Genomic DNA, 22,029 nt, shown 5'->3' with positions numbered 1-22,029 from the left:
AATGAGCTGTTTGATAATAATTCTTCTGAGTTTTGAATGTTTCACTTTATTTTACTCAGATTTAAAACATTCACTCTTTGCTATGAATAAAAAACAAACATCCAAAGGTTTTGCACAATTTTCTGAGTCTTTAAATATTATTCATTCATTTTCTTCCGTTTGTTCCCTTTCGGGGTCGCGGGTGACTGGAGCCTATCCCAGTGACTTTGGGCCTTAGGCGGGGTACACCCTGGACAGTGGCCAACACAGAGACAGAGACATTACAGACAAACATTCACTAGGGCTAGTTTAGAGTTGCCAATTTTGCCTAACACATACATGTCTTTGAACGGTGGGAGGAGCCGGAGAACCCAGAGAGAACCCACGGTAACACGGGGAGAACATGCAGACTCCACCCAGAGAGATCATGTGATCCCTTCTTGGGAGGCAAGAGCGCCAACCGCCTTTGCCACCGTAAACCCTCTTTAAACATTAATGTGTCAAATAATAATTTCTGTGACATTAGAGACGTTTTGGCCCAGTGTAAATCCTGGTTGCTAGGTAACATTTAGGCATTTCCTATTGTGATGTCTGGTTTTGTCAGGATTTCAAACCAGGAAGTAAACGTGTAAATCTACAAATTGCTAAACTGGGATAAAATGTGTGAAATATCTAGCAAAATCTTAAATATATTTATCTTAATTTGGCAAAATGAGGATAAATCATTGTCAAACTGTTTGGTCTGATTTATTTAGCGATATTTAAAAAGAAAAGTTTGTCATCTTGTCATTAGCACGTATGATAATTTTGTCACTCTGCTTTCTCAGTAAACTAAGCTTAACAGTTTTACACATGCTCAAGTTTTTTTAAAGAGGCTCTGGTTTCACTCACGTGTGGTCAAGTGGTGGTCAGTCACCAAAACAACCCTCTTCCTTTTAATATAAAAAGGTTCGATACAGCTAAAATAAAATATTAAAATACCATTAAAAAAATAAAACAACAAAATCCAATCTTAAAGCTGAAATGTATCATGAGTGGAAAAGTTTGGGAACATAGCAAGTGAATGGTTTGAATGATTCCAAAACAGGACAGTCTATAGTGGTTGGCAGTAGACAGTATTCATTGAGGTGACGGGTGAAACTGGAGTACGTGTGGGGAAAGCCTGGGTGAGCGAGCGAGGACGCAGAACGCAGAGGACGCAGAGGAGGCAGAGGATCCAGAAGATGACGCAGCCTCCAGAGCAACATGCCAAACCCTGGAAGTCATTTCCTGCTCCATCCAAGACTTTTATGGAATTTTAGCACCAGTGTCAAACGTCAGAGCGGGACAGTCAGGAAGAGGGGGAGGGAGCTAATCTGAAGCTAGTTTCACCAATTCACACGACGCTTCATGCAATGGGCAATTTGTGTTTTGGGGGATTTTTTGGGGATGGGGGCGGGGCGGGGGGGCAGGGTCAGTTTTCTATAAACATTAATCATTTCCTGGATTTTTGGATGCATATTTTTGTTATATCTTACGGACTACGACTGAGTTTGTATAATATTAGGCACAAACTATTATTTTCCAATGCCATCATAACAGTACAGCTTACTGTAACTATGGCAGCTACAGTACACTAGGCTGTTCAGACACCACCCTCCTCCCTGAAGTTACACAGTGCACCTTTAATAATACATGATATGGGCTCATTGTTTAGCATAAGAACACTTGTCATGGTTGTTTAATCTGTTGTTCTGCTGCTGATGACTTATGTCCAGATCCTGTGTCAGTGTTTGTCAGTGGAGCCTCAGCCTCTGTTGCCTCTGTGCCCTCACTTCTGCCTCTGTGCCCTCACTTCTGCCTCTGTGCCCTCACTTCTGCCTCTGTGTCCTCACTTCTGCCTCTGTGTCCTCACTTCTGCCTCTGTGTCCTCACTTCTGCCTCTGTGCCCTCACTTCTGCCTCTGTGTCCTCACTTCTGCCTCTGTGCCCTCACTTCTGCCTCTGTGTCCTCACTTCTGCCTCTGTGCCCTCACTTCTGCCTCTGTGCCCTCACTTCTGCCTCTGTGTCCTCACTTCTGCCTCTGTGCCCTCACTTCTGCCTCTGTGCCCTCACTTCTGCCTCTGTGCCCTCACTTCTGCCTCTGTGCCCTCACTTCTGCCTCTGTGCCCTCACTTCTGCCTCTGTGCCCTCACTTCTGCCTCTGTGCCCTCACTTCTGCCTCTGTGCCCTCACTTCTGCCTCTGTGTCCTCACTTCTGCCTCTGTGCCCTCACTTCTGCCTCTGTGCCCTCACTTCTGCCTCTGTGTCCTCACTTCTGCCTCTGTGCCCTCACTTCTGCCTCTGTGCCCTCACTTCTGTTCTCTAGCGCCCCCTGTCTGTGAGCTGCACTGGACACTGGATTTAGTAGACAGAATAACTAAAGCTAAAGCTGAAATGTTTGTCAGGAGAACTGGACTTATGTTTTATGTTGAACAGAATTCAACAAAAGTGGAGAAATATCAACAATATCAACTCTAGACACGTATTAGTTCATCAGCTTTTTGTGCTTGTAACGCTGTGAATAAGAGACCAGAAATAAAGACTGACTGAACGGGATGTAGAACTTCATCTGAACTCAGTCAGTGCTTCTTACTGCAGCGTTCAAACTCTGAAGTTTGTGCAGAGCTTATTACGCATTTAGTGCAGATAAAAAACATGTCTCGTTGCTTTTAGTTTTGATACAGTCTGAATATCGTGCTCCGTAATCCCAACGACAAGAAACACGCCGCTGCAATGTTCAAAGTACTAATCCATTTGCTCATATTTAACTTTAAATAAGCATGGTTAAAGAGTTAAAGAAATGTATAACATATTAGATGTAGTTTGTCCATGTTTGTGTTGCCATAGCAAGAGACAAACCTTTGTGGGCAGGAGAATCTGGGCATGCGCAGATCCAACTTTGGTGCCAACTCAAAATGGGGAAGAAAGAGCAACAGGGAGTAAACAGGACTAAACCAGAACAAAGCAAGAGATCCAAACTTCAAATTTGAGACACCAATTGATGCCCATGACTGGAACCGCAATAAGCGAAAACCACAGGCTAGCAGACACAGGCTAGCAGACACAGGCTAGCAGACACAGGCTAGCAGACACAGGCTAGCAGACACATGCTAGCGTTTGGTCTTCTAATTAAGCTAATGAAATTTAAGTTTATGCTAAATATTTTGCAACAGTTATTATCGCAAACCAAAGAGAGAAAGAATGTTGACCCTAAATAAATATATAACTAGCTAAATCCTGGGCTGTATTTTGTTTCATCTTCCTTATTCCATTGCATTTTCCCAATCATTAGTTTAGCGTTTAGCTTATTTAGCATTGCTGGAAGCCAGAGCTAGCCGCGGTGATGAAACGCAGGTGGATGGTGGATGAAAGAGTCCCACACACGGGTGTCACTGAGGGGGTCGATGCTGGCTTTAAATACTGCTTCCCCAGAGAAGTATATGGAACTAGATCAATAGCTAAGTGCCTGCCCGGCTTTGGCCTTTTCAATCCATTATGGAAGGCCATGGCTAGGGCATAATGGGACGGCCCACAGGAAGGAGAGGAAAGGGTAAACAACACACACATCGACCCCATAGAAGTGTATGTGTTTATAAAGACTCACTGATGGGAACTTGGACATCAGTGAATAAGCCGGTCAATTTGGTATTTTTTCCGAGAACTACACACAACACAAATAGGCTTAAAATTCACTTCGTAACGATCACAACTTTTTGGGATTTCTTTGTAGAATTCTCCAGGAATGATATACTGCCTGTCCTAAAAGAAACTTGTCGCCTGGATTCAACTAAGAAAAAAGGAACAAGCTTCCGATATATGATAATTACTGCATGACATTGGTGATGACGTTTCAGCTGCAACATGGTATTTAAACCAGCCTGATGCAGCGAGCGCCTTCTTATTTCTAAAATGACCATGTGGAAAGACAAATCGCATGGTCATGGAAAAGGTGAGTGTTTTGAGAAGGGTCAAATCATTGGCATTGAGCAGAGAAAACATCTAAGGAGAAGGAACATACAATAAGTTTAGTCTGACACACAATAACTGTCTACAACAATTTGTAAGTTAGCCTCCAAAAATCACTAACGCTACAAAACAGGGTTGTTTTGGTGACTGACCACCACTTGACCACACGTGAGTGAAACCAGAGCCTCTTTAAAAAACGTGAGCATGTGTAAAACTGTTCATCTTAGTTTACTGAGAAAGCAGTTTGCCAAAATTAGCATACGCGCTAACGACAAGATGACAAACTTCTCTTTTTAAATATTGCTAAATAAATCAGACCAAACAAATATTGGAATTGAACAGTTTGACAATTATTTATTTTATTTCACAAACCCCTTGACTTAACCTAGTCCTTCTGGTTATTCCACAGCCTCATTAAAAGGAATGGAATAGAACATTAACTCATCGCGTCTGGAAGAGTCTATATAACCAAGTCAAGTCAAACTAAGAACAATACAGATGCTGTCAGAGGTCAGAGGTCACCCTAAACAACCACATGCACATGACAAGGTCTACATTATCACCGTGTGTGTGGGCATTTAGAGTTTTATCATTTGCAGTATTGATGGCTAATACTAACTGCTCCATGACAGGTCTTTTGATCTCTATGAGTGGAACCATGAGGAGCTAAGACAATATAAAGGATATGTACACTTTCATTGGAAATAGATTGGATTAGGATCATATGACACAAATAGCCAGGAAACCAGCGTGGGATATGGATATTTGTCTTGGTACAGACTTTATGGCGCGACTTAACCGTTTTAATTAGTATAGTAACATTTATATGGCGCTTTTCTACCGTCAAGGTACTCAAAGCGTTTTACATCAAGGAACCAGTCACCCATTCACACACACATTCACACCCCAGATGTTCACAGACACTGGGGGGCGAGTTGGGTTAAGTGTCTTGCCCAAGGACACAACGGCAGTATTCACATGAGGCAGCTGCGATCACACCACCAACCTGCGGGCCAGTGGATCTGACCACTCTGACCGAGCGGCGAGTCGAACCGCCGACATTTAGATCAGAAGACGAGCACTCTACCACTGAGCTACTGCCGCCCTGGCAGTAGCTCAGTGGTGAGAAAGTGTAGAAAGTGAGAAAGTGTAGTGTAGAAAGTGTTGTAGAATTAAATATGACTTGAATTATTTTTGGTACAACGTCGCACAGAAATCCAGAGTCACTCACTTAAACTAAATCAAAAATGTTTTCAGGGTTGCTGCAGGACTGTGCCCTTTCCCCTATGCTGTTTGTAGTACATGGCTCTATGTATAACCTGCAGCTCCTGTCAGCGCTGGCATGTGTGACAGGAGCAGAGGTGTGACCACGACACTAAGCACAGACCCAGAGAGCCTCAACACACGAGGCACAGGGTCCAGGCATACACAAGTCTGTACTGCACTGCAAGCAAATGGTACATAGACAATCTGAATAATCTTCCCCATACAATTCAAAGTATCAATATTTTTGTTATATATATATATATATATATATATATATATATATATATATATATATATATATATATATATATATCGAGGTGAGAAGGAGCTATGGACCTGTTCAGAAGCTGATCTGTGCAGAAGATGCTGCTGCAGCATGTTCAGACCATTAAACATGCAATACTTTACTAGAATGTGTTCCAGTTCTATTTGGATCAGTTGGTTGGATGTATGAAGTTATTAGAGCAGAATGGATTTATCAATAAGTGTTTTGTGGATAAACATGACATTTCATACATTTTCTTATCCAGAGTAAAAACATTACCCATTTGGTACATTTTTAAGACCCTTTTTTCCAAAATGTATCTGGATACGTATCGTAATGAGGGAATTGTATCGGAATATACAAGTATAGGGATACGTATGGTATTGCAAGGGTCTTGGCAATACCCAGCCCGATGCTACGATGAGAAAAATGTATTTGAATTATATAACTGAAATCCAAAATTTGTTTACCCTTTATTGTAGCCACAAAACCATGTATTCTTTTTTTTTGTTACTGTATATCCTTTTAAGCCGTATTTAGACCTATTTAGTTTCTAAATGTCCTAATCACCTCTATTACTTATGCATTGACTTTTTTCTTTTTCAAGCATCTGTCTGTTAACAAAATGTACAGTGTATTACCGACCAGCCCCAAATCGGATACATATTAAAAGATTTGGAAACTTCATGTCTATAGAATTAGGCTGCCATTGTGTATTTGAAAGCCCCCTACTGTTCAACAAACCCCTCACATAAAACATGAATAAGACCAGATCTCAAGTGGGTGGACCGCGCTGCACACTGGATGGGCCGAACAAAGACCTCCGTTATGTCGGCTTTCAAACGAGCGCGCTGGCGGCCTGGTCCTGGAGGAAAAACCCTGGAGCTGGGGAGGAATTCGGAGCATTCTGATAAAACAGCATGGACACACAAGCCACTGTGGCAGCCTGGAATCGAACGCCAACCGGGCTGACCTTTGTGTGGCCGCGGTAAAAAAAAGCAGTGTTCTGAGTGTCAGAATAGTGGAGGTCTGTGCGGCGCTGCAGCCAAGGATGTTGTCCAGAGGGTAGAAACGTGCTGGGTCTGGCAGGAAGTGTGTGGAAGAGGCCTTTATGCTTTAAAGATAGTGAAAACACAGGGTTCGTTGGACTGTAGAAGTTTTCTTGTCGCTGAAAACTAAACTAAAGGCTTATTATTTTCCACTGGTTCATTGAGAGTTGATTCCAAAGAGCTCCTGGGACGCTTTAGCTAAGGAAAGAGAGCTACACACCAGAGCCAGATTGGATTGAATATGATGTGTATGTAGCGCAGACCCAGGTGAGAACAAGAGGGCAAAAAGCAGACAGGCATGAAAAGAAAATCATATTTCCAGTGATGGTGACATATTATTGGGGCCGACAGACTTGGCCAAACAGAGGTAAAGCACGTTAGCATCGTTTATCGAAGCATGACACTCACGTTGATATTATATTTCCAGAGCATAACGCTTCTAACATTCTCCAAACACATCAAATTACATCAAGAGACGTAAAAAGATGTATAGATGTGCAGGGAAGTGAAACTAATGCAGAAACGCCGAGGATGAAGCTTTAGCCACGTCTCACAGCTACGCTAACTAACATCACTAAACGTCTTTTTGTGAAGTGCCTAGATTGGCGTCAAGATTAAAAGTATAATTCAGAGCAACTAATTATATGTTGTTTATTAAGAAAACCTTCATGTTTGGGTGGCCAGTACGTGAGCATGGAGACGTTCTCTGCCGTTAAAAATACAAATAAATAACATTTCAAAGTGCTCCGGGGAAGCTACCGTTCAACTGGTAAGAAAGAACCGAAGACAAAGCCAAGACACTTTAAAAAGGTTTGTCCAGTCCACATATTTAACCTTCTTTCTTTTAACAACACAACAAAAACAGATAAATTGCCTCGAATAATCAGAATGTGTTGGGTGTAAGTGATCATCCTTTAGAAATACAAAAGCATATTTAAGCGTTTGCATTAGTTCGGAAATATACAACGTCAGACACGACAAAAAATAAATAATAATAATGAAATACAAAAATAGAATAATAATGTAGTGTATTATGCAGACTCCTGCGGTTTACAAAACATCGGGATTCAAAAGCTGAAACATCTGATAAACTCAGTGAGCTTTTATACTGCACAGCATTTTAGAATAACTGCAACAATTGAATTCACTTAATCAGAAAACTGTTGCCATGGTCACTAAACACAAACTCACAAACTAGGAACTAGATTTACTCTGACAACCTCTCACACAAGTACAATTCAAATCCTCTAAACGTGTCAGTGTATCTTGAATCCAATCTGAATATCCCTCCTCTGCACACCTCCTCTGCACACCTCCTCTGCACACCTCCTCTGCACACCTCCTCTGCACACCTCCTCTGCACACCTCCTCTGCACACCTCCTCTGCACACCTCCTCTGCACACCTCCTCTGCACAGCTCAAATCTACTGAAAATCCTACGTCAACTCTAACAGAGCTGTGGGGGTCAGAGGTCGGAGGAAATGCTTTTCATTAGCATTAGGCATTAGCAGGAGGAATGCATCTGCAGAGTCACGTCAAAGTGCAGTTCAAATAAGGCTCTTCGCACCAAACACAGCACTGCTTCTGTCCACTTGGATGTGATTCAGGGTTGAGCCGCGAGGTCACCACAGGCCGGGGTGACATCATGGCCCGTTAAGTCTTTTTTTTCAGGTAAGAAGAACAAAAGGAGTCATAATGCTGCGGTCAGCACTAAATAACTCAAAATGTTGCTATTCTGTAATGTATTTTTATCTTATTTTTTCAAATCAGCAATCATAAAAAGGGAAGAATAAAGCAATGTACATGAATTGCTTTAGGAATTATGTTAGGAAGACATAACAAAACTGAATTATTCGCCATGATTTTTTGACACTAGACCAAACATCACTTAAATACTTATGTTTTGCTTTGTTTTGTCATCACTATTCCTCCTTATGAACAATACTAAAGGTAACGTGACATAAACATTTGTCACTTTTTAAGAGTACAGACTGAATTCTAATGACCAACGGTAATTCAGAATCTTAAGAACTTTCCCATCTCTAATATTTGACCATTAAAGTTCTGCAAGATTGTGTTTAGGGGCCGTGTGAGACTGATACATCACAAAAGAATCTACAGATAATCTACAGATACAGTTCAGTTCTAGAGTTAGTCCACTGCCATTGTGCATTTCAAACCAATTCATCTACTACTACTTAACATATTTTGGAGGTAAAACATGGGCCAAAACGACATGGAAAAATGCCTTGGGTTATGTTCACACTGGTTTGTGTTAGAGCCTCTTTCGGGTCCGTTCTTATGTCCATTTAGTCCATTTCTGTTCTAATCTTGGTCCAGTCCAGGTTTAGTCTCAGTTAAAGTTGTAGTTTGGTGTGAGCACAGGTCTAACCCTCTATGACAAAGTAACCGCTTAGAGTCTTACCTAGTTTCTCCACCAGTTTGAGCATGACCCCTCCGATGTGGATCTCCCCAGTGACCCTGAGCGACACGTCTCTGTGCAGGTCGGTCACGTGCATCTTCAGCTCCCACGTCCCGTCGGCGTAACAGCCGTCGGGCATCCGGATCCCGTCCAGCGCCATCCTGGGACACACGCCACAAGCAAGAGACATTTAAGACGATGGATTAACAGTGGAGCGGAACTAACTGAAACGGAAATGCTGGATTTGCTATAGATTGTTTCAAAATTCACTTTCAAATTGAAACAAGGCTGAAAAGTTAAAAAACAAAAACAAGAATCAAATGCATTTCAGAACAAATTAGTAGACAGTAGGGCTGAGCGTTATGGTAAAAAATATAAAAATAAAGAATGACATATTTGTCTTTTTACTCGTTGATCGTAATGTCTTGATTTTCTTTTCCATTTGAATTTTTCTTTTAAAAAACTACATAAAATGGCTTTCAGTTACTATTATTGTGAGAAAAAAACATCACTGTAAAAGATTATTCACGATTATTGCGCCTGTGACCAATAAACAGTGAAATCTTCAATCCATGTTACTGTTCCTCAAGTTTGTGAGCGGCTTTATGAAACTGAACTTCCTGAAAGACAAAATAAAGTTAAATTTGACTAAAACAGCCAGATAAAATAAAGCTTTACAATCAAGTCTAGTTTTTGGGCAATAGACCAAACTAAAAATACTGAATTTTACGATTATTATTTTTTTGGTTCCTATGATTATATTGCGACCTGAATAATCACGATTATTTATTAAATTTAATGAATCAGCATCAATTTTCTGAACATAGAGACAGACTTTTAATCATTGTCATTTAACACGACTTCCTTGAATCCACATGCATTTAGTGACCATCATTAACAGTGACTGAATCTCGATCTCCATTCAAATGTGATTGATTCTTGACCCTCGTAGCGGTCTCAACTACAGGATCAGCAGGTCACATAAGACCTCTGGGGATTCAGTTCTCCCTAAACAGATTGTAGATTCCCTAAAGAACTGCATTTGTGATCTGCTCATCATTGTAAACCCTACAGAGAGCATTTTGACGGATCAGAACTAAGAACGGCGGGCTCTGCACTTCTGTTTTTCGCTGCAACAAAACAATGCTATTCCAGCCCGGGAGATTCAAAGTGAATATGACACTGAATACGTTCCCAGTAATAATAAACGACTGCATTAGCACAATATTGTTGCATCATGTTTGCCAGCTTACACAGCAGATCGTCTCAAATATGTTCCCATGGTCTAAAAACAACCTGGACTTTGCTGCTAAATCAGCTGATAAAAACACAAGTCCTTCAAAAAAGTTGCAATCCTTCAAACACGGCAATAAAGTGATACATCTGCACTTTTCACTGTGAATTTACAGTTAAGCCTTCATATTTGTACTTAATAATACTTAAATCTCAACGTATGAGCCCGTCATTATCAGGACACTACGGAAAATATATTGAGATGCATTCAATCATGGTACTTTGATGAAACTGTACTACTACTACAACATTAAACACAAAAAGAACGGCTTAAAGATGACATAAAAGACACAAATGCTCCACCACCACAGTCCTTTCCAAGTACAATGTGGAATGTGCCAGTTTTATACAATATTCACCCTCAATTTGTCAGAATCATATGAACAATATATAATCACTAGTAGAATGTGCTTCAACTTAAAACAATGAATAAAAATGTGTTATGTACTTTGTTTAAACCTAAAATATGTGAAGAAATAATTGGACATTCACAATTTACCTGCAATATAGGTCTAGTAAATACAGTTTATTACGCTATAATCATCTTCAGGCGTTCCTTTCCCAAGATTGACAGCAACAAATTTGACACTACGTTTTCATGCGCATTAAAATATGGTTATTAGCATTATTTTCAGGACTTTTAAGAGTATTTAAATGGCCGCAAAAGCTGATAGAGAGAATTTTGCGGTTTACACATGATTTGAATCCTCTTATAACTATGATACTAATAACAGCGTGCACGTAAACGCAGACACAGTCACGTCTCAGAAATGTGAGCGCTTTAAACGTCTTCTCCGTGTGAAACGTTATGTGGTGTCAAACTTTCCGAGCCTCATTTGCATAGCACGCTCACGTTAGAAGACAGGAGCCAAACTTTGCACCTTCTTTATTTAAACAGCTGTCCAGTAAAAGCTCGCCATTTGCAACTAAATGACTTTCTGTGAGTAGCTTTTCCTGAACTACTATGACATCGTGCAGTTTGAAGAAGCAGAATAGAAGCCTACGATAGTATATTAAAGAAAGATTTGACTAAAACGCAGTGAACATGATTATTATATTTAACATTTTAACAAAGATTTTGCCCCAGGTTGACAATTTGGTTGACGTTTATAATGTTAGTTGCTAGTTAGACTTAATTACGCAACAGTTAGCTAGTGACCATATTATAAACAAAGGCAAAAGTCTGTATAATAAACTAAAAAATAGTTTAATTTGACAAATAATATTAATAATAATGCTGGATAACAACTTTAATTTGTTGAATCATTGTTTTAACCGTGTAAATCGTCCCTGCAATTTTGACGGAATGACTTCGTAAATAGAGTTAATTCCACAACCGTTAGCTAGCGACCATATTGTAAACACCGGCATAAGTCTGTTAAATTAAACTATATTTTGATTAATATTTGACTAATAATAATTATACACGATAGCACCTTAATTTAGTTAAATCATTGTTTTAACCGTGTAATTTGTCCCTGCATTTTTGACGGGATGACTTCTGAGTTAATTCCACAACCGTTAGCAAGCGACCATATATTGTAAACACCGGCAAAAGTCTGTTAAACATGAATTAAAATATTGCTTAATTTGACAAATAATAATTATACACGATAACACCTTTATTTTGTTAAAACCATGTAAATTGTCTGCATTTTTGACGGAATGTCGCTTTTTGATGACATAAGCGAGGGATTCAGAACTAGGCACAACTTCCTGTCATTTTCCACTTTAATGTTTCCAATCCTTCCTCACAAACTGCAACTAAACTGACGTAAAACTATGATAAATAACCAACACAGGAACAAACCGACCAAACTAAGCCATAATTCCAGTAAAAACAGATGAAACCGTGTCGTGTGCACTTTAAGATTCCCATTGAAAGTAAAACTTGTAGCTCCGGCACGTCCTGTCCACCCTTTTCCTCCACGTTGGCTGGAAAATACCCTGTTCTTCTCTTTTCTCTTACTTTACGGCAGCTACAACTTATTACCAACGCCAGCTTTCACGTAAAGGAAGAAAAACGCGTAAAATAACACGAAAAAAAAAACAAGTTAGCGCGCAATGGCGAAGAAGCAAGCCCGCAACAACCGTCACCTGTTCAGAATAACGGGAATGCCGACCGTCTTAGGAATAGGAATGCCTCAAGTTGCACGCTTTACGTCAGCAAAACACGCAGAGATTCCAGCTTTAAAACACGCAAACGAGGTCGAAAAACGCAAAGGAAAAACGCGTGCAGTGATTTTTTTGTAGCTACGACGAGCGAGCGAAAACTCCTCCGCCGTTGTCACATTTGGGTCGCACTCACCTTCGTAAAAGAAACAAGAAAAGCTCCAAACAGCGAGGAAAAGGGCGATTCAAGTGAAGAAAACTCGTCGCTTTGGTTCAGCGCATGGGAAAAGTTGGGGAAAAGTGGGTGAAAATGGGAGAAAATCCGACGAGGAGGAGAAGCAGCCGCCGAAGCGAACTCTCCCAGCAGTGTTCGGGTGTTCGGGTGTTCGGGTTCGCTCGGTGCTTCGTCGGTTCGGGGGCAAATGGAGACTGTGCGTCCTTCGTGCGCGCGCGCCCTCCCTCCTCGCTCCCCGCGTGACGTCACGAGGGTTTTCCAAGCCCACTTTTCCTTTCAAATCCTTCTCTGGGAACGAACGGGAACGTGGCTGGGACTGCGCACGCGCGTGAGGAGGTTATGGAAAGTATGCATTTATGATTCCGTTTTCAGTGGGGCAGTGAGTGTACATTAAAGTGTACATTAAAGTGTACATTAAAGTGTACATTAAAGTGTACATTAAAGTGTACATTAAAGTGTACATGAGTAAACATCATAATAATGTCAATACACTCAGCTCAAAGGCTTGTCCTGCTGTCAGATGGTACTGCACACACTGGAAGTAATACTGCATGTAAAGTCACATATCACAGTATCCATGAGGTAAATACTGCTTATAGGTGATGTATGGAAGACCCGCCACGTCAATTAAATCAAGCTTTTATCAAACCAGTCTTTCAAATAATAATGAATATATTAATGCGTATATTAAAAGTTTTTTTCAACACGTTACTAAATATTTTACTAAGGCAAGTTAATGTGTAATTCAAAGTGCTTCAGAAAACAGGGGAAAATGACAGAAAATCACAAAATAGTAAAGTAATAGTAAGTAGCTTTTAAAACATTATTAGATAAATCTAACAAATTGTTTCATTGTTTTAACACAACATTTAATTCACAAACATTTGAATTCAACAAAAACTGTATGAAGAGTTTTTAAAAGAAGGTTCAGTAAAACATGCACTAAACACATTGCAGATTGTTTTATGGAAACATTTAGCCTGTATTATCTGTTCTGATGATCTTTACAATCAGAATTCACCATTATTTATATATTCAAGTTGAGGAATATCTATATTGGGTACTTTAGAGTGTGTGCAGTACATACTAGTTTAAATGTGGGTAAATGAGTACTACCCACCTCTGCACAGTCTGAGACAAGCACGTTTCACAACTAATACTTATTATTATTATATTATTATTATGTTTGATGTCTTCAGGGACAAACACCAGAGTCGGTGCAGTAGTAACATCAGGCCTTTCTTGGCAGTAGCTCCATGTCCTCATGCGCCTCCTCCCCGTCCCCTCCACTCGTCCCCTCCACTCGTCCCCTCCACTCGTCCTGTCCCCTCCGCCCGTCCCCTCCGCCCGTCCCCTCCACTCGTCCCCTCCACTCGTCCTGTCCCCTCCGCCCGTCCCCTCCGCCCGTCCCCTCCACTCGTCCCCTCCACTCGTCCTGTCCCCTCCGCCCGTCCCCTCCGCCCGTCCCGTCCCCTCCGCCCGTCCCCTCCGCTCGTCCCCTCCGCCCGTCCCGTCCCCTCCGCCCGTCCCCTCCGCCCGTCCCGTCCCCTCCGCTCGTCCCCTCCGCTCGTCCCCTCACACAGGCCCAGACCCCTTTGTTAAGCTGTTGGTCATATGTGGTCTTTGTAAGAAGAGACGTTGTATGTAGCACTTCCTGTTTGAAAATACTATCTTCAGATCTGCTTCCAACTATTTGGACCAGAGCAAAATGTTTATGCTGCAAATGCTCAAACTGTGGCCTAAAACAGGAAGCTGAAAGAAATAAAGAAGGTTAAACAGGCCCAAAGTAGGTTGGTGCATTCATCAGGTTTTGCTTATGAGTACAAGAGTATTTATGAGTACAAGAGTATTTATGAGTACATGAGTATTTATGAGTACAAGGGTTTACATTTAACCCTTTCACTGTCCTCTGAGTACTTCCCCCCAAAACCCCTGCAATGGAAACAATGGATGGATACTAGTTCCTCTGACAACTGGGACAACGGCAATCGCAAGAAAATGTTAAACGCAGAACGAACTGACAATCAGCTTTTGTGTGTGTGTTTTTATGTTCTAAGAAAAGAAGTAGAAGAAGAAAAGAAGTAGAAGAAGAAAAGAAGTAGAAGAATACTTTTCCTTTGTCGGGTCGTCAGGTTCAAGTGAGCGACGCCCGAAAGACGTCCTAAAAAGCCTCTGTCTCTTCCACACGTCATCGCTGGCTCGGTCTGTTCTACCAAGTGTCAAGGCAGGAACATCAATCACAGCTCTCTCTCTCTCTCTCTGTTTGTATCTCTCTCTCTCTCTCTCTCTCTCTCTCTCTCTGTTTGTATCTCTCTCTCTCTCTCTCTCTCTCTGTTTGTATCTCTCTCTCTCTCTCTCTCTCTCTCTCTCTCTGTTTGTATCTCTCTCTCTCTCTCTCTCTCTGTTTGTATCTCTCTCTCTCTCTCTCTCTGTTTGTATCTCTCTCTCTCTCTCTCTCTCTCTCTCTCTCTCTCTGTTTGTATCTCTCTCTCTCTCTCTCTCTCTCTCTGTTTGTATCTCTCTCTCTCTCTCTCTCTCTCTGTTTGTATCTCTCTCTCTCTCTCTCTCTCTCTCTGTTTGTATCTCTCTCTCTCTCTCTCTCTCTCTGTTTGTATCTCTCTCTCTCTCTCTCTCTCTGTTTGTATCTCTCTCTCTCTCTCTCTGTTTGTATCTCTCTCTCTCTCTCTCTCTCTGTTTGTATCTCTCTCTCTCTCTCTCTCTCTCTGTTTGTATCTCTCTCTCTCTCTCTCTCTGTTTGTATCTCTCTCTCTCTCTCTCTCTCTCTCTCTGTTTGTATCTCTCTCTCTCTCTCTCTCTCTCTCTCTGTTTGTATCTCTCTCTCTCTCTCTCTCTCTGTTTGTATCTCTCTCTCTCTCTCTCTCTCTCTCTGTTTGTATCTCTCTCTCTCTCTCTCTCTCTCTCTCTGTTTGTATCTCTCTCTCTCTCTCTCTCTCTGTTTGTATCTCTCTCTCTCTCTCTCTGTTTGTATCTCTCTCTCTCTCTCTGTTTGTATCTCTCTCTCTCTCTCTCTCTCTCTCTCTGTTTGTATCTCTCTCTCTCTCTCTCTCTGTTTGTATCTCTCTCTCTCTCTCTCTCTGTTTGTATCTCTCTCTCTCTCTCTCTCTCTCTCTCTGTTTGTATCTCTCTCTCTCTCTCTCTCTCTCTGTTTGTATCTCTCTCTCTCTCTCTCTGTTTGTATCTCTCTCTCTCTCTCTCTCTCTGTTTGTATCTCTCTCTCTCTCTCTCTGTTTGTATCTCTCTCTCTCTCTCTCTCTCTCTCTCTCTGTTTGTATCTCTCTCTCTCTCTCTCTGTTTGTATCTCTCTCTCTCTCTCTCTGTTTGTATCTCTCTCTCTCTCTCTCTGTTTGTATCTCTCTCTCTCTCTCTCTCTCTCTCTCTGTTTGTATCTCTCTCTCTCTCTCTCTCTGTTTGTATCTCTCTCTCTCTCTCTCTCTCTCTCTCTGTTTGTATCTCTCTCTCTCTCTCTCTCTCTCTGTTTGTATCTCTCTCTCTCTCTCTCCCTCTGTTTGTATATCTCTCTCTCTCTCTCTCTCTCTCTCTGTTTGTATCTCTCTCTCTCTCTCTCTCTCTCTCTGTTTGTATCTCTCTCTCTCTCTCTGTTTGTATCTCTCTCTCTCTCTCCCTCTCTCTGTTTGTATCTCTCTCTCTCTCTCTCTCTCTCTCTGTTTGTATCTCTCTCTCTCTCTCTCTGTTTGTATCTCTCTCTCTCTCTCTCTCTCTGTTTGTATCTCTCTCTCTCTCTCTCTCTGTTTGTATCTCTCTCTCTCTCTCTCTCTGTTTGTATCTCTCTCTCTCTCTCTCTCTCTCTCTCTGTTTGTATCTCTCTCTCTCTCTCTCTCTCTCTCTCTGTTTGTATCTCTCTCTCTCTCTCTCTCTCTCTGTATCTCTCTCTCTCTCTCTGTTTGTATCTCTCTCTCTCTCTCTCTCTCTCTGTTTGTATCTCTCTCTCTCTCTCTCTCTCTGTTTGTATCTCTCTCTCTCTCTCTCTCTCTCTCTCTCTCTGTTTGTATCTCTCTCTCTCTCTCTCTCTCTGTTTGTATCTCTCTCTCTCTCTCTCTCTCTCTCTCTCACCCTTTCTCTCTCATCTATCCTTTCCCCTCTTTTGCTTTTCCTCTCTAAATCACAATCTCACCATCTTCTTTCTTCCCCTCCCTTTCACTTTACTTCCTCTTTTTTCCTCCCTCTCTCCTCCTCTATGTCCCTCTCACTCTCTATTAACCTCCCCCTTGCTTTCTCCCTCTCTCTCTCTTTCACTTCCTCCTTATTTCCCTTTCTCCCTTGTTCCCTTCTCTTTCCCTCCCTCTCTCCCTTACCCGCTCTCCCCCTCTCTTTTTCCCCCACTCTCATCCTCTCTTTCACTCTCCACCCCCTCCTTTTCTTTCTCTCAACACTCCTTCCGAACCCCCCTCATTCTTTTCCTCCCCATCTCACCCTCTTCTGCTTCCTGTCTCACCTCCCTGTCTCCTTTCCTCTCCCTCTCCTCCATCCATCACAACTCTCTCCCTCTTTCTCTCCCTTCTCCTCCCTTCCTCCTCATCTCACCAGCTCCTTCCCTTCCCATCTTTCCTTCTCTCCCTCTCTCTCCTTTTCTCCCTTATCCTGACTTCCTCATCTCACCACCTCCTCCTCTTCCCATCTTTCCTTCTCTCTCCTTTTCTCTCTTCTCCTGACTTCCTCCTTATCTCTCCCTCTCTCCTTTTCTCCCCCTTCTCCTGACTTCCTCATCTCACCACCTCTTCCCCTTCCCTCCCCACCTTTCCTTCTCTCCCCTCTCTCATTTCCCTCCCTTCCTCCTTATCTCACCACCTCCTCCTCTTCCCATCCTTCCTTCCTTCCCTCCCTCTCACCCCCTCGTTCCTCGGTGTTTGGCAGTCGACCCGTTGCCTTTTATAGCCCGTGTTTTTCCGTGACTAAACAGTTGTGATGCTGCAGTTATTTCACTAGATTTGGGTCAGAAATGCTTTGTTGTTTTTTGTGTTACATTCATTTGTTTGATTTAGAACACCAAAGTTATTTAGGCATAAAAATAGACAAGTAGAACCATCTGACCCGAGGGTCATGCATTAGTCAGTAGCACGGTGACCCCTAGTGGCTGGAAACAGAACTGCAGACTACAATGAATGAAATATTTGTGAATGAAGTGAGATTCCACTGAAGTGTGACTCAAATCAAGAACATCACAATTTAAGTATGTATGTATGTATTCAAATATATATAATGCCGATTTAAGAGAGAAGGATTATTATTTGGTTTGATATAACACAGGAGGAAAATGATCACAGTATTACACCAGTTTGTGAAGTCAAGCTGAAAAGTGCAAGGGAGTAGCACCGAGTTCTATGTCATCAAGACAGTCGGGGACAAGAACATTTTTCTTGAACATTCACAGAAGCCAAGAAGTGTCTGAGCTTTGTAAAGACTTGAACATGAGCTTTGTTTGAACACAATCGGAGCATAAAGAACAGAAGTGTTTCCAATGGCATTTAAATCACAAGCTAGCGTTAGCAACTGTTTTTCAGTGAATCACACACTCTAAAACAGGACCATGAGCGCTCAGATTGACGCTCAGATTGAACAGCCCCTCCCCGTCCCCCCCACAAGCTGACACCGGATGTACATCTTCATAATAAAACATCTTTATTTTCCACTTCAGGTGTAATATTTGAGCAAGCAGAATGAGATGAAGCGCCTGTGCTTTAAACAATTCAAACGTTGCTCTCTGAAAGTTGTGCAAAAACACTTCCACGCGCACAGCAGCAGTGGGTCTGATTGTGATGCCTCCACACCAAAGTGCAACAGTCTCTTCTGTCGGGAACATGCGCTCCTCCCCCAAATATGTTGTGCCCTTTACATATTTTACATGTGCAATTTCAGTGGGATGGATGAGCATAGACGTGTGTGTGAAGGCTTTGCACACGGCCCTGTGGAGCACTTAGCCCTTTGGAGACGAGCGGGGTCCAGAACACAAAGGACAGTAACAGTTTGTCAGTAAAAAACACCACAATGTGTGGTTTAACTCGAGACGTGGCATTGGCACCGTGTGAAATGTCCCGTTTCATCTGAGGCCATGCAAGCAACTACGCCTTAGACTTGTTTTTTCTATTTTCTCGCTTTCTATAAATCGGTCCCCAGCTTTTACTAGAGATGCATTTTCAGCTGAAGCAAAAGTTTACAAAACTTGAGTCAGTCAGTCTCTTTTTTACATGGAAAGATGAAAGGCAGGTACATGTAAATGCAGCAATGACACAACCAAAAGAGAGAAAGGACATTTAGGATGAGCCAGCGCGGACCACCTCGTTCTGTACGATCCAGGCAGGAGTGTGAATATTGCTAAGAAAATATTTCCTTTAGTTTGGTTTTAAGAAAATACATCTACATAGTTGAACGAGTCTTCAACGCCGAACACCACAAACAGCGAGTCTTATCTAAAATGTAGAAACCAGGCTTAACAAACTGGGAATAGAAATCGACAGACTGAGGAGCTGTAAACTAGTGCCGCTCACTGCACGCGTCCAGTTTGGTTTTTAACTCTCCAATTTAATATTCCAAAGAGGTCAACAGTCATTGAGGATGAAACTCTAAACTGCATGTCGTATTATTCATCATGATTTTAAAGGGATAATGCCCTACAGTTTGTCCACGGATACATCAACATTTAAAATTTGCATTGGTTACTCTGAAAAAGGCATTGCACGTGTTTTAGTCGATGTAGTATCAACTGAAAAATACATATCGATCGCTCAAGTTGCTAAGTATGGAAGTGAGGATTCATCAAGCGGTTGGAACATCGAGAATAACGTTTTTGTTTTAGTCACCGTTTTGAATAGGGTGTGTTCACGACGTTTGAGTTTTTGATGGAAAAATGACGTGGCGTGCGGGTTTTTAGAGAGAAATATCCACAACTTTATCACTACTCGTCATATTGTACTTGTTTCATGTGCGCAGCTACAGCGATCACATGTATTAATCATAAAACGGGTAAAAATGGCGGCATTTTGACAGTTAAAAGACAAAGAAAGAGACATTTCAGAATTCTGTGGTGGAATTCTCTGTTGAACTGTCTGATTGCACATTTGTTGCACATGAAACAAAAACTGGCACAAAGTTGAAGGTGTTCTCCGTCAGTTTAAATGGACACTTCTGTAAACACTCTAGCGCAAAACAAAACCCAAAGAAACCCTGTCATTTTGTTGTTTGTAGACAGCGCAGACACAGAAGTAATAACTATCAATACTTCAACCTCTAGTTTTTAACTTTTTACTGTAGTATTTGTGGCGCTTGAAACAAAACATTTTCTTGTTAAACTCTTGTAGCCAGTTATATTTTTGGGGCCTTTTTGTCCAAAATAATGTTCGCTTTAAGAAATGTTTAATACGAGGTTGTTAGCATTTAAGCTAATTTCGGCGCTAATTGCTAACGGTAACAATCTACACAAAATACTTCTTCACGTGGTTGTTTTGTACCGAGGCGCTGGTGTTACTCACTCCAGTGTTTTTTTATCGACAAGAACAGCCCTGGTTTTTAAATGTTTGTGATGTTTGGATGCTAACGCTAACATTAGCGCTAGCCCTGGGAATGCTACCAGCTAATGGAATCCAGCTGTTTTGGCCACAAACACTGGAAGGGTCGATAAACAGAAGACAAAAAAAATCCATGATAGCTTCAGAAAGTGGTGCCATTATTACACTCTAAAGACATGATCGTTGTCAGTTAAAACTTTAAGCCATTAGAATTAAATTACAGGTTAATGTTAAACGAACCTGGACAAATAATGATAAGGTTTAACACTTTGGATATTTCTTTCAAAAACAGTAAATCTTCCATAGAGTTACTTTGTCCCTCGCACGCCATTTGAACATAAGAGCAGCCTATTTGAACATAGTTTAGAATATTATGACATCACATGATCTCAACCCTTTAGTAAAAGTAAAAAAAGCCTTGAGAGAATTGCTGGTCCAAAATATATTTTGAGCAAGTGTGTAAAAAAAATACACAAAATAAGACAAAAAGCACATTTGGGACTGGAATGATGAATTGTCTGTTTGCAGAAGTCCATGGAGACGATGAGAGGGGGAGGAGTCCTGGTTCAGTCCGGCTCCAGCCCCTCGTCCACAGTCTGCTGCTGCTGCTGGGCGGGACTGGTGCAGGGCTTGTAGATGAAGGTGAGGAGGAACAGGGCGATGTCGTGGGAGCACCAGTAGCTCGTGTGGGAGGTGACGGCGGACCAGTACCTGCTCTCCACCAGCCCCTCACGCAGCTCAAAGTCTATGCGGCGCTCCAGCTCCACTGCAAGAGGGAACCAAGGGGGATTAGTGTGACGGCAGCTGTACACCACCCTGGAGGAGGAGCAGGAGGAGGAGGAGGAGCAGGAGGAGGAGGGAGGAGAAGAAGGAGGAGGAGGGAGGAGAAGAAGGAGGAGGAGGGAGGAGAAGAAGGAGGATGAGCAGGAGGAGGGAGGAGAAGAAGGAGGAGGAGGGAGGAGAAGAAGGAGGAGGAGGGAGGAGAAGAAGGAGGAGCAGGAGGAGGAGGAGGAGGAGGGAGGAGAAGAAGGAGGAGGAGGGAGGAGAAGAAGGAGGAGGAGGGAGGAGAAGAAGGAGGAGGAGCAGGAGGAGGGAGGAGAAGAAGGAGGAGGAGGGAGGAGAAGAAGGAGGAGGAGGGAGGAGAAGAAGGAGGAGCAGGAGGAGGAGGAGGAGGAGGAGGAGAAGGAGGGAGAGCAGGAGGAGGAGCAGGAGGAGGAGGGAGGAGAAGAAGGAGGAGGAGGGAGGAGAAGAAGGAGGAGGAGGGAGGAGAAGAAGGAGGAGGAGCAGGAGGAGGGAGGAGAAGAAGGAGGAGGAGGGAGGAGAAGAAGGAGGAGGAGCAGGAGGAGGAGCAGGAGGAGGGAGGAGAAGAAGGAGGAGGAGGGAGGAGAAGAAGGAGGAGCAGGAGGAGGAGGAGGAGAAGGAGGGAGAGCAGGAGGAGGAGTAGAAGTAGAAGTAGTAGAAGGAGAAGTAGAAGTAGTAGTAGTAGTAGAATAGAAGTAGAATAGTAGTAGAATAGTTAGTAGTAGTAGTAGAAGTAGTAGGCAGTAGTAGTAGTAGTAGTAGTAAGCAGTAGTAGTAGTAGTAGTAGTAGTAGTAGTAGTAGTAGTAGTAGTAGTAGTAGTAGTAGTAGTAGTAATAGTAGTAGTAATAGTAGTAAGTAGTAGTAGTAGTAGTAAGTAGTAGTAAGTAGTAGTAGTAGTAGTAGTAGTAATAGTAGTAGTAATAGTAGTAGTAGTAATAGTAGTAAGTAGTAGTAGTAGTAGTAAGTAGTAGTAAGTAGTAGTAGTAGTAGTAAGTAGTAGTAAGTAGTAGTAGTAGTAGTAGTAATAGTAGTAGTAATAGTAGTAGTAGTAATAGTAGTAGTAATAATAGTAGTAGTA

At 42.1% G+C, this 22,029-nt stretch overlaps 3 protein-coding genes across 7 annotated transcripts in view; 1 reads left to right on the top strand and 2 right to left on the bottom strand.

Moving 5' to 3' along the window:
* fermt2 (FERM domain containing kindlin 2) overlaps positions 1-12,727 on the bottom strand; it is a 77,332-nt gene extending 64,605 nt beyond the window's left edge. For 2 of the 4 annotated variants that reach the window (XM_072457465.1, XM_072457466.1), the window contains exons 1-2: positions 12,570-12,723; positions 8,972-9,129 (exon numbers count right to left, since the gene is read on the bottom strand). In XM_072457465.1, coding sequence (XP_072313566.1) covers positions 8,972-9,128 — 157 coding nt within the window. In that variant the 5' untranslated portion in view covers position 9,129; positions 12,570-12,723. Of the gene's footprint in view, positions 1-8,971; positions 9,130-12,569 lie in introns of all 4 variants that reach the window. The other 2 variants (XM_072457463.1, XM_072457464.1) reach the window with 2 other exon arrangements.
* The window catches only part of lbh (LBH regulator of WNT signaling pathway), a 472,239-nt gene that overhangs the window by 83,782 nt on the left and 366,428 nt on the right, over positions 1-22,029 (top strand). The window lies entirely within an intron of this gene.
* The window catches only part of ddhd1a (DDHD domain containing 1a), a 39,687-nt gene continuing 35,907 nt past the window's right edge, over positions 18,250-22,029 (bottom strand). For both annotated transcript variants that reach the window (XM_072457318.1, XM_072457319.1), the window contains one exon: positions 18,250-20,915. In XM_072457318.1, the coding sequence (XP_072313419.1) occupies positions 20,716-20,915 (200 nt within the window). In that variant the 3' untranslated portion in view covers positions 18,250-20,715. The remainder of the gene's footprint in view (positions 20,916-22,029) is intronic.

Source organism: Eucyclogobius newberryi, unplaced genomic scaffold, assembly GCF_026437365.1.
Source record: "Eucyclogobius newberryi isolate DKJ021-1_F unplaced genomic scaffold, fEucNew1.0.hap1 SCAF_21, whole genome shotgun sequence".
In the NCBI taxonomy this organism is placed as follows: Eukaryota; Metazoa; Chordata; class Actinopteri; order Gobiiformes; family Gobiidae; genus Eucyclogobius; species Eucyclogobius newberryi.
Note: the sequence above shows the minus strand (reverse complement) of the source record. Positions and strands in the feature narration are given on the sequence as shown.